The 12685-nt window shown below is 40.6% G+C and overlaps 1 protein-coding gene across 3 annotated transcripts in view; it reads left to right on the plus strand.

Moving 5' to 3' along the window:
* The window catches only part of CASK (calcium/calmodulin dependent serine protein kinase), a gene marked incomplete at its 5' end in the record, with an annotated part of 219985 nt that overhangs the window by 205788 nt on the left and 1512 nt on the right, over window positions 1–12685 (plus strand). For all 3 annotated transcript variants that reach the window (XM_084262855.1, XM_084262856.1, XM_084262854.1), the window contains 4 exons: window positions 1415–1495; window positions 1587–1667; window positions 4973–5175; window positions 6766–6849. In XM_084262855.1, the coding sequence (XP_084118981.1) occupies window positions 1415–1495; window positions 1587–1667; window positions 4973–5175; window positions 6766–6849 (449 nt within the window). The remainder of the gene's footprint in view (window positions 1–1414; window positions 1496–1586; window positions 1668–4972; window positions 5176–6765; window positions 6850–12685) is intronic.

Below are 12685 nucleotides of genomic sequence, written 5' to 3' on the forward strand. Positions count from 1 at the left end.
CTTGCTTGTGATATTTAGGGAAAGGTTGAAAGAGGTTCTTCTTTAGGATGAAATTCAAAATGCTTCGAATGGACTAGGAAGTTTTCATATCTGTATGTTTTCAAGGTTTTAAAAATTTGAAGGATGTCAGTTGGCTAATTTGTACTTTAACCAAATTGAAGTAGTTGTGCTTTTTCTCTAGGGTAAAAAGACTGCCATTGAATTGAAAAATCTTTGCTACAAAAACAAATGCTGCTTTAACTGGGACATTAGTATAAAGAGAACAAATGCTTTCTAGTGGCCTCCATGATCTCAATGCTGATCTCGGTGGCCAGGGGCTTTTGGAAGCAAGCAAGCCAATGCTCCTGCCTCTGCCTGCTTTCCTAAGGGGGTTTCGATGTGGGGGGAGAGGGATATGTCCAGACTCATCCTGAAAGATGGATGACAGGTAGTGGGGGTGAATACACCAGCTTAGAACTTGGAAACACTCAAATCCCCCATACTTCAGATGCAGTCTCTCCTCCCTTCTTTTTATAGCACGCATAAATACAGAAGTGAAAACTCTTGTTTGTTATTCTGCTCAATTGCTTATTTATATAATCTTTATCATTAAGTGCCTCCTGGCCTCTTTTTTCATTAATTCTGCAAGAATTGCCACAGATGATGCGTTACTTGGGCACAGGAGGAATAAGCTGGTTTCAGTGAACAAAACTTGATTTGTCAATCATAATATATACCTTGGCAATTGGCAATAGGATGATAGGCATGATAGAACTCATCCAGTTTCAACTGCAGTTGAAATTATTTCTGAAATAATACTTTTACAATTTTTCCCTAAATATGGTAGAGGTTCCTTTATGTAATGCCATCACTTTTCATTAGAATTCTTCATTCTGTCACGAGTTTTAAAAGCATGTCAATTAAAGTGGCACGTGTGTTTGAAGAGAACTCTAATTACAATTAATACGGTGGTAACTTTGAAGAAATAACTACCACCAAGTATGAACGCTTCTCTCTGCATTTCTTATAGATCTTGCCAAAACATGACTATGGGAAGTATCCCTATCTTTAGTGTAAATAGATGTTCTCATACTGTATCCATGTTGGTCACTGTCTACAGATTTTTCTTTAGTACTGCTATTTCTTAGGAATGCAAACGTGAATGGCATGCCATTTTAGCTGATTTTTGTGGTCTGCTGAGTACTGCATGAAAGGACATGGAAACTTTCCTGAGCATTTCAGTAGCTTTGTTGCTGCTTTTTAACAGTTGTTTAAATGAACACTTCTGTTAAAATTGCATAATGAAATGGGTTTATTTTCCATAACCTATTAATTTGTATTGTTAACCTTAAACTTGCTACAATTATTATCTGTAATTGTCACCCTTAATATGCCCTTTTTTCTTATCCCTGTGGTGGTTTCTTTTGTGTTTTAGTGTTCGATCAATTAGATCTCGTCACGTATGAAGAAGTAGTAAAACTGCCAGCATTCAAAAGGAAAACACTAGTCTTACTAGGTAATTTTGAGTTATTATTCTCAACATAACATCATGGTTTTGAACCCCTTCTGGTGGGAAATTTATAATTCATTTTTCTGTTGTGGATTAGGTGCACACGGTGTTGGAAGAAGACACATAAAAAACACACTCATCACAAAACACCCGGACAGATTTGCTTACCCCATTCCTCGTAAGTAGCAATGTTCAGTGCAGAGCAAAATTGTAACATCCTTGATGACATATACCCATTGTAGTGCTTATTATTATTTTTCTTTGCTAACTTTATATTTACAATTCAGGTAAGACTTTAATGGCCATGATGTGTGTTTCGTTCCCATGAGAAGAAACATAAACTGGATTTAGAGGAAAATGTGTACTCTATCTGAATGTTTGAAATTACTTTTCACAGCCTAGCCTTGAGGACTGGTATTGTACTGAAATAACCCCAAGTTTCCATAGATGACAATAGGAATAAACCACTGCCTAAAAGTGGGTTGTTGCAAAGAACACAGGGGTGTTTTCCTTCCGTGGCAGTCTCTATCAGCAGCGTGCCAGGAATTGCACATCCTGCTGCATGATCTCTTGGAGAATGCACCCTTTCACCTCAAGTCAGGCACCCTGAAACAAGAGTGTGCAGCTGCTAATTCTGCTCTATTTCAGGCTGACTTCAGAAACAGCGTACATGGCTCAGGAGTGACACTGGTTACCATTCATGCATTCATTTCATTTTCCTTATACCTTGTTAGTGCTTTGCTTCAAAATTGCATTTAGATGTTTTTTCCACCTAAAAGGATTTTGTTGGTGGTAAAAAGTACTGTTTTTAAGAACGTATCTGCAAACCTATTTGGAAGGGGGAAAGGATCAGTTGGCTGCTGAGTTAAGCTTCCCAGGCTTGTTTGCTAGGGAGTTGTTAAACAAAGACCAGTGCCAGCAGAAGGCTGTTTTAGAAAGCCCTGGCCCTTTCGAAAGCATGAGCTCTTAGATCCCCTCAGCAGCAGTGTGAAACCACACTGTCTCACTACTGTTTATATCTAGACTCTTAAAATCCAAGATCAGATGCTTTAGAAGCACCTCCTGGTGTTCCAGGAGTATGTGATGTACATTGTACCCGTTACTCAGTACCAACAAGATCATATGGGGAGACAGGGTAGTAACCCAGCAAGTTTGTTCTCCAGTACAATGAACTAAAAAAGTAATTAGTGTTTTACAGTATGGTTTTTTCACCCAGCCTCTCTCCAGTAGTGGCTGTATTACTGTGGGAAGGTGGAAGCTGAACCAGTTATTTTATCTTCTAATACCTCTTAAAATGGACTGTGCTATGCCATGAAGACCATGCATTAGAGTGCCTGCATTAGGCTGCTGCTCTGTGGAAGCACTGCCATTACTTTGCTGGCTATATAGGAAGACTAAAAAGACTACACTAGCAAATCAGGATGAAATTCAGGTGCTTAAGCATCAGTGTGATGCTCAGTTGCCTGGTTTTAGACATCACGTGATCTCCAGCCCCACATTGGAAGAGCAGTAGTCTCCTTTAACTCCTGTGTTATATCTAATAGACCTATGGGGATATTTCAGATTGATGGCAAATTTAAGGCATTTAGGGCTTTTAATATAACTTTTTATGCTGATGTTTTGAGACCCAAATTACTTCCTTAAATAGACCTAAACATATACTTTTAAAATAGATCACGTAAAATATATCACATACACTTTGAGTATTACAGAAACCTGATATGTCTTTCAGCTGACTCTAGGTAATTGAATTTATTCTCCTTGACACTCAGGGATGGATTTTACTGCATTTTCTGCATTCTTTTACAAAACCATGGTAGGAGTAAGTAGCTTTTGCAATAGACCTTAAGTTGGCTGTGGAGTTTTGGGGAATGCTTTATGAAGAAATTCTCTACCAACTGAAAACCTGATCATAAAGGTCATGTCATGCACAATGGTAGCTAATCAAAAGGATTAATAGGCCATACATCTCTTACCACATAGGCCTGCAGAAGCAATATATTTCAAAAGCATGTTATTGCTAAGTAGCTTTCTTCTTTCTTGACCACAAGTAGTCAGGCCCTCACCCACTTTTTAGACTTATACTTTCACCCTCAGAAGAAGAAAACCTCATAAGAATTTGAGTTTTAAAAAAAAGATTACAGAGATAGTTTTACAAAAGAAGAGGATTTGGGGCAAATAGGAGAGTATGCAAGTTCAGTAGACCTCAGGCAGCAGTGAGTAGTATAGTGATATAATCCATTGGTCTTGAATTCCTTAAATAATAACTGTGATCTATAATGTTTCTATAGAACTTTTCATCTTTAAAAATGCTAATTAATCCTCAGAACAATAATAGGTATCATTAAAAATAGAATATGAGTTCAGTTTTTTGATACCTTGTTTGAATTTATGATAGGACTGTTGGAACATATGGGATTAGATTGAGAATAGATGTGGTGTTTCAAATATGTCACCACATAAATGTGATAGAGGAAAAATATGAGACTAAATCAGTTTGTGAGGGAATATTAGAAGAAAGAAGCAAGTGGATATCAGTGTGCCTGTGGGGAAAGCAGGACCAGATAGCCTCACTGAATGGTTGAGATTCCTACCTCTGGAGGTCATCTAATCCAACCGCCCCTGCTCAAGCAGGGACAGCTGGAGTCAGCTGCCCAGGACAATGTCCAGGTGGCTTTTAAATATCTCCAAGGATGGAGACTCCACCACCTCTCTGGGCAAACATCTGCCAGTGCTCAGTCACCCTCACAATGAAAAAAATGTTTCTTGATGCTCAGACAGAAGCTCCTGTGGTTCGGTGTATGATGCCTGTGAGCTCTTGTCCTGTCACTGAGCACCACTGAAGAGAGACTGGCTCCATCTTCTTTACACATTCAGTTTAGATATTTGTTCCCATTAATGAGGTTCCTCCTGAGCTTCTATTCTCCAGGCTGAACAGTCACAGCTCTCTCAGCCTTTCCACTTAGGAGAGATGCCCCAGTCCCTTAGTACCCCTTGACTGGACTTCATACAATATGTTCATGTCTCTCTTGTACTGGGGAGCCCAGAACCAGACACAGCACTCCAGATGTGGCCTCACCAGTACTGACTAGAAGGGAGAATCACCACCCTCCACCAGTTGCCAGTACTTTGCCTAATGCAGCCCAGGACACCTTTAGCCTTTCTTTACCATACATACACCTTGCTGACAGTTGAAAGCAGCTGGTAGCATCTTACATTCTTGACCTCTTCTTCTTCTGTTACCTTTTGATTTTTACCTCTTCCAAATCCCTTCACCTCTTGCTTTTCTCAACACACATCCCTCAGACTCCTACCTTTCCCAGGCCCTGTCATTCTACCTACCTCTAGCTCACGTCTCATTGTTCTGTATGTGACTTAACAGGTCATCATTCAGTGAATAAGTATTGATAATCCAAATAACAAGGCAGGTAAAAGTTTAATGCTGCTTTTGTACTAAAACTATTTTGTGGGTTTTATTTTCAGACACAACCCGACCTCCAAAGAAAGATGAAGAAAATGGGAAAAATTACTACTTTGTATCACATGACCAAATGATGCAGGATATATCAAACAATGAATATTTGGAATATGGCAGCCATGAGGATGCAATGTATGGGACAAAACTGGAAACAATACGAAAGATCCATGAGCAGGGACTAATTGCAATACTTGATGTAGAACCTCAGGTAACTAATTAGAAGTACACAAAAACGGGACTCATCACAAATCCTTCAACCTTATTTTGTTGTGATTTTTTTTATTTTTATTGATTGCACACTAGATAAGCGACACATACAGTAGCATGGAACAAAAGTCCCTGGAAAACCAACTTGTCAGTCTGCAAAGCAGAATTTCCTGTAATCATCTGGTTAGAAGAACGTAACAGCAGAAACAAATTCCTAGTTTAGCTTGGTATGCAACCACTGTAGCCTGACAATCTACTTACCATAAAACTTCTTGCTATATGAGTCTCTTGTCCAGTGAAACGTATCAAAACAAGTGCTTCTCATTGCCTGCCAGGAGTAATGTTTTGATATTTTCAAAAATTTCCCTTTGATGCTGCATGAGAGGGTAATCTTGTTGGCTCCATATCACTGTGGAGCATGGTCACGAACATGTGTGGTCAATCACTGATACTAATCCTGTTTGCCCAATGACCAGATCAGTGTTATTGCTTTTTAAACTCCTTTCTCTGTTGCAATGTTACACTTTTCAGAAGAGGGAAAGGAGGAAAATCAGGATTTCAAGGAACAAGGAAGCTTCTGATAGGTTTCCTTTGAAATATACATATAGTCATGACTTCCAGTCCACAGAGATGTGTTCATATGTTTTGTTAAGTGGAACAATATGAACATAGATAAGCATGATGTTTATTGTTATTACTCTAGTAGATGGAAGGAAGTGGGAGGAAAGAAAAAGAAAAATAAAAATTGTGACCAATGTTATCTAGTGAAATTAGTTGCCCTCTTTCTTCTTTGGAAGTGGATTCAAGAAGTTCAAATTCTTAAAAAAATTCTTAACAGAAATAAGATACATGACTAATTTAAGACAGGTCACATAGTGTGTACCAACTGTGGTGCCATTCTGAAATATAAAATCCCACATTTAACAGTTTCAGGGGAGGGCAGCGTTTATAATGATTTCAAGTGGAGCAGCTGTTAAAACCAAACTCTCTTGGTAAACCTTCCCAACTTGTGTTATTCAGAAGCATTACAATTCTCAGAAGCCTTTTTAATCTTTGTTAGAACATATTTGCACCTGGTAACAGCCACCCTTCCTACACTTCCCCCAGCACGTCTAGCAAATGTCTTTCTTAACCAGCTTCCTCATGCATCCATCATTAAGGCCAGGCTGTTTGTGGACCTACTCCTAGTTACCTTGCACTGCTTGCCTGTTTTCCCCTGGTTACTTTTAGTTATGTGAGTTTTCTTGACTTTCCTCTCTGCTTTAGAGGACGTTGGCCTGGATGATATATATAGGTGGGTTTTAAGCAGCAGAAATTAAAAGCTCTTTAGCTTGAGAGAAAGGATTGTGGGGCTTGGTTTGTTGAGGGACTTTTTTAGTGGCTTTGTTTGTTTGAATTTGGAGAAAAGAGGAAGTGGAATGCGCAAAAAAGTGTCCATCTTACTAGGGTCCTGATTCCAGATCAGTTAAAAACCAATACTAGCCTTGATAAATCATGATTTTGTATCTTCTGCTTGTGTGACTGCACTTATTTCACGTTGGTTGTTGGGGAGATTCTTCTAAAATGTCTGATTTTGGTTTTTTTCACCTAGGCATTGAAGGTCCTGAGAACTGCAGAGTTTGCTCCTTTTGTTGTTTTTATTGCTGCACCTACGATCACCCCAGGCATTAACGAGGTATGGCATGTTACAGTCCAATGTCCTATCAGAAACAAAATTAAGGGTGAGATTGAAATATGCAGATAAGACTCTGTTTCCTTGTCTGTAAATGGCAAGGCAGAAAGGCAGTTGTATGGCAGCGTTATTGACTGAGATGTATTTATTTATTTATTAACTGATAGTTCCAATTCAAAATATGAACTTCAAGTTGAAGGATCCACATGATGTAGGCTGAAAAATATGTATTCATTTATTTCATTCCCTGCCCAAGCTCAAAGATCTATTTCCAAATCCTTGACAAATCATTAGCACAGATTACTCAGTTCTGAGTTGCAGTGCTGGCACTAGATGACAGCTGGCCTGAACTGAAGAAACGAGCGTGCGTGGCTGTGCTGTCATCCCACCTTTACCTTTTAGCATTTTTAGATAGACAGACAGACATCAGAAGTAGGTTTATTAATTTTGAAGACTGCTCTCTAAGAATTGGAAGCTGTTAAGTATTCATGGAGGTCGACCTCCTGAAGTTCCTACTTAGTTTTTATAGAGTATGTGCTCTGCAGATGGCTGCTGATTTCGAAGATATCAAGCCATTCTGGATTTAGCTCACAGCAGGGTGAGCAGTGTTTATACAAACATTTTATATGCTCAGCCTTTTTTAAACCATGATATTAAGGTATTTAATCAATTGGATTAGACCATGAATCTGTTCCAAAGCTCCTAGCTGTCTCCTTGATCATGCCAAAATAAAGTCAGAAGCCCTGTCTCTAAAGCCTGTTTCTATAGAAATGTAATTACAATATCATAAGTGTGAAACTATGACATCACTGCAGAGGCCTGCAGGAGAATAAGGAACAAGACAATCATATTTAAATGCAAATACTTTGAATTATTCTTAAAATAGCAAGTAGAGAGTGAAAAATATTGGCCTCAAGCTGCAATTTTACTGGCAGCTGAGGCATTCTCCCAGTTCACAGTTGCTGAAGGGAGTGATGCTCTCTGACTTGCTTCTGGGACATGCACAGAATCACAGAACTGTAGGGGTTGGAAGGGAGCTCCAGAGATCATTGAGTCCAACCCCCCTGTTCCCTAGGACAGATCGCACAGGTCGGTGTCCAGATGGGTCTGGAATATCTCCAGAGAAGGAGACTCCACACCCTCCTAGGCAGCCTGTCCCAGGGCTCTGTCACCCTCACTGAAAAAGTTCTGCCACATGTTGGTGCGGAACTTCCTGTGCTCCAACTTGAGGCCATTGCCCCTTGTCCTGTCTCCACAGACCACAGGAAAGAGCCTGGCCATTTCCTCATGTGACCCACACTTCAGATATTTATAAACATTAATCAGATCCCCTCTCACTCTTCTTTTCTCAAGGCTGAACAGCCCCAGTTCATTCAACCTGGACTCTCTCAAGGAGATCCCTGTCTTTTTTATACCAGGGAGTCCAGAACTAGATACTGCCAGTCTGCACTGACCGTGGCACTTCTCAGATCCTTCAGTGAGCTACTTCAGCTCTAAAGTGGATTTTTGTCAGTTTTCAAGCAGCTCACAAAGGCTCTGACAAGCACCGATGCCAAGTGAAAGTTCATAGCCAGGAAGGGAGGTGGGAGGGGAAAGAAAGATCTTTTACAGAGCAGTCAGTCATGTCATTTCACTGTGTCATATGGCCTCATGCCCTAACTGGTAGGTGTCTAAGTGCCAGTGTCAGCACATGCTGTAAATCAGTACGAGCTCAAGAAAATGCTGTAATTCTTTATTCTCCTCTGAATTTGCCTTTGTGCAAGCAAATGGCATGGTGTCACTTCAGGAACAGTTGGTAGGACGTGTCAGACAAGCGCTGTGCTTGCATTGCAGCAGGGCTCAGGAGGCCAGGTACCCTGTGGGATTCAGTAGTGGTGGGGTAGGCCTTGCTCAGGCCAAAGAGATGTTGCATTCATGCTGTAAGACTTAGTTTAAGCTCTTGTGACTAATGTCTCTGTGCACACCGGGATTCACTCAAGCACAGGAGTTGCCGAGCTGGGGCCACACTTACAAAGCTGCTAATTTATGAATCAATTAAGCTTATGGAAAGGGAGGAACAGGAAATGGTAATGGCAAGAGACCTCACCCAAATACAGGATCCTGTTTTCCTTGGTTCACTGGGCTGCACAAAGGGAGATAGGGAAATCGTGTCTATGTGTTACCAGCCTGCAAGGGAGCAAACAAGGGTCGACAGTGCATGTTTCATACTTCCCATCCATGCTTCCTTTTTGAAAGGATCATTTGCATAATGCATATCCCTTTCTGTTTATCCTCTTATCCTGCTTTGTTTATTTTTACTTATGCTTTTTGAGAATACTTCTGTAAATGACTGTCCTTTTTCCCCCCTTATGTTTTCTTAAATTTCATCTTTGCTTTTCTTTTCATTTTCCTGCACTCGTACTAATTGTACATAGCTGCCAAAATGGTGCAGAAAACTGCCTGTAAGTACCAGCTAGGGGCTGACAAGGTAGTCCTGGTTATTTCAGTAGTTTTAGAACGTAGATACAATCATTATTTTGCCATCGGAATAAAAATTAAATGTAATAATGACTTCTGATCTCTGTGTTAAAATTATCTGTGAGTAATAAGAAACTAGAGAGTAAAATTTCTCCTCTTACAGCTGTACATCTGAACTTTATGGTAAAATCTGTGCAAGTTTCTGTCTTGAGACACTCTGGCCTATCACAGAGCACACAAAATATCTCAATAATCAAGGTCCATGCAGCAAGAGTTAGGAGAGAAACCACTTTGCTTTCCAAATGAATACTCAGTGCGTTAGGAGCAATCCTGCAAAGCACAAGACCAATTTAAGTGATATAGGAAATCTCCCAGAGGGTTCCCACCTGTCCAGTCACAAAGGAAACTTAAATCAGATTATTAGTGTGCTGAAACTGAGAGGAGAGAGCATACCAGGAAATAATGGAGCAGTTCTTCTTTCCTCCAGCTGTTTTCTACCTCCCATTGCCCAGACAGCGGCAAAGACGAGGCCAGATTCTTCTAAATTTTAGCTCTGCTTCCTCCCTTCCTACAGCCAAAGAATAAAAGAAATCTTTCTGAAGAAATTTGCAATCCACCAGCTGTTTAAATTGAGGAGATTTCTTTCTGTTAGAGCCCTTAGAGACTGAAGATGTCACTGATGCACGTGGGAGAGATTTCATGGGTAAAAGTCGTTGTTATGCTCCCTTTTGTCCAGCCTTTGGTGGAGGAGAGAAGATTAAGAGAGGGAAATTAGTTCCAGTGATAGGAAAGAGAAGTCTGTTCCAGATATGGGCATGCTGCAACTAGACCAGCACAAAATGCCAACTGCATGTTCTGCTCCCAAATGGGAGCCATTCATCTGTCTGTCTGCAGCTATCTGAACGTTTTGATAAGAATCTTCTTTCTTGAGACTGTTGAAAGCATAACCAATGGAGAATATTATTCTTGGAGAATAATCTGGGATCTTCACTATTGGAGATTTGAGAAATTTTAGAGAAATTGAGAGCAACTTACTGCAGCACAAATTTTGAGTAAGCATTAGTTTCAGAGATTAATTTTGGTGTTTAAAACATAGATGGAGGAAGCACTTAGCTGAGTCTGATGTGGTTTTGAATGTACAAACTTTGTGAGAAACACAAGTGAAATTTATCTCCAGAATAAAACCAAAATCAAGATCTGTAATCCCTTGAGAAAGTTTCTATCTGTTTGAAAAATGCTTCAATGTTCTAGACCAAATTTGTCACTGCCCTTAAAAGTAGAGGAAAGAAGTAATATTCTACATTTCCAACAGGCCAGGGCATTGAGATATTCCATAATATGTCCCACTTTGATCCCGGTAAAGTTGGATCTAGGAGCAGCTAAGTCAGGAAAATGTTCAGGTTTAACTGAGTTTTTGAAGCTCTTTAGTTTTGTGACATCTGTGTAAATATTAGTGTTCCTTCTTCTTTACCTGCTGATTGTTTGGGGTTTTTTTTCAGTAAGATAGCTGTGGGGTTTTTTTCAGTAAGATACCTGTAGGTTTTTTTCAGATATTTACTGTCAGTCACAGTAAGATACAAGTTTTGGCGAGAAAAGTTCATTCTCTCATTTGCAGCAGGCAAAGATGACGCTGGTGGGAAATCTGAGCAGCAGTTAAAAGCTGCCTATGAATTAACAGTTCTAAGGCTTCCTGAGGGGGGTCAGGTAGCGTTAGCCTTGCACCATGAGGTTAGAACTCTTTTAAAGGTGCATTATGATTTTCCTACGACTGGCTTTAAAAAGTAAAATCAATCTTAGCTGGATATGTTTAAAGCCCTGAAGATATTTTGCTTGGCAAGGATGGGGCTTTTTTTGCCATTGTAGGGTAATTTAAACAGAAAAGTTTAAATCCTCAGCTGATATAAATTAATGTTTCTTTTGGAATCTATAAGAAGTTGGCAGCTTACCTAACTAGGTTTGTTGCTTAATGACTCAGGTGTATGAAAAGTTCCACAAATATATCAATATTAGCATCCATCCATATTGTTCTATTTGATAATAGCAAAGGTACATTTGCGTGCACTGGTATCTTCTGTTGATGTTCTGGGACCACTGGTGATGCATAATGGTCCAAAGAAAAGTACTGAAGTACATTTGAGAAGTATTTGTCTGACTTAGAATGAAATCTGCAGTTGTTATCAAGTGAAGGTGAGATTCCCCCCTCATTTGGGGCTGCAGCATCAGGAGAGAAGCAGAACTGTAACTTTGGTACAGAACTTCTCCACAAGTAGCTGGTTTCATAGCTAGAGGGAAGAAGAACTGTCTCAGCCCAGGTTGCTCCCTTCAGAGGACCTACACAGCTACTTGTCACCGTTACTACAAACACTTGTAAGTGTGTTTGAAACACTTGCAAGTTTTTGTTTGAAAGTTCAAACAAGAAACAAGAGTAGGGTCTCTTATTAGGTAGATAAAAATCTGTTCCCAGAATAATTTCTGAAAATATCTATAGGCACTTTGTACTTCCTGCAGCCTAAAACTCTGCTGTAACAGAGTGTGTCCCAGTTGATTGCTCAAGTAGGGTCACCCTATAGATGCTACAGAGCAGCAGGAGTCTATACTGTCCATATTTTTCCTTAAACTTCATTTCCAAGGGATTTTTCAGGAAGAGAATTCAAACATAGGATAGCTGCAGAGCCCTAGCAAGAAGCCTTCTGCAATCCCACTTGCTCAGAAAGGCAGGCAGGCCTTGCTAACAAAGCCCTTTGTGGTAGCGTTGCTGGCCGCACAGAGTCCCATAGTGCACCCACAAAGTAGGATGCCCTTGTTTGTGTAAGGGCATTGACACAGAGACATGGAGAGCGCTGGTCTGCTGTCGCTGGCCCTTCTTGAGTGTGGGCAGTGTGGTTCGTCTTCATGTCCTCACACTGAGAGGTGCTGGAAATGGCCCGCTCTGAAATAGGAACCACGGAGAAACGCGGAGTGAGAACTTCCTTACCAGTAAATGGAAGTAGACCCAGAAGACAGACGCTGAGCAGCAAAACATTACCAAAACCAGGAACTGCTGACACCCCACAACACACCCTCTCCCGTTTCTCCTGCCCTTACCCGGACATAGGCCCAGTAGCTCATATTTGTGCACCTTGTACATTTGACTCATACGTGGTCTGCGTTGCCCCGTGTCTGCGCTGCTCTTCGGAGCTTCCGCCCTCGGCCTCGCTTGTTTAGCCGTTGGCTCCTGTTTTGTCTCAAGTCCCGTCAGTAACCGAGTGCTGTTTGAATGTCAGCTCCAAGAGAGAAATTGTGCCATTTCTCCCCTGTGCCTTCCATAGATGTAGGTGGGGGGGGGAAATCTACATCGCCCAGACCTCCCCAAGGCTTTTTTGCCCATTTCCTTCTCTGTAAG

This window comes from Gallinula chloropus, assembly GCF_964237585.1.
Source record: "Gallinula chloropus genome assembly, chromosome: 1".
Lineage (NCBI taxonomy): Eukaryota > Metazoa > Chordata > Aves > Gruiformes > Rallidae > Gallinula > Gallinula chloropus.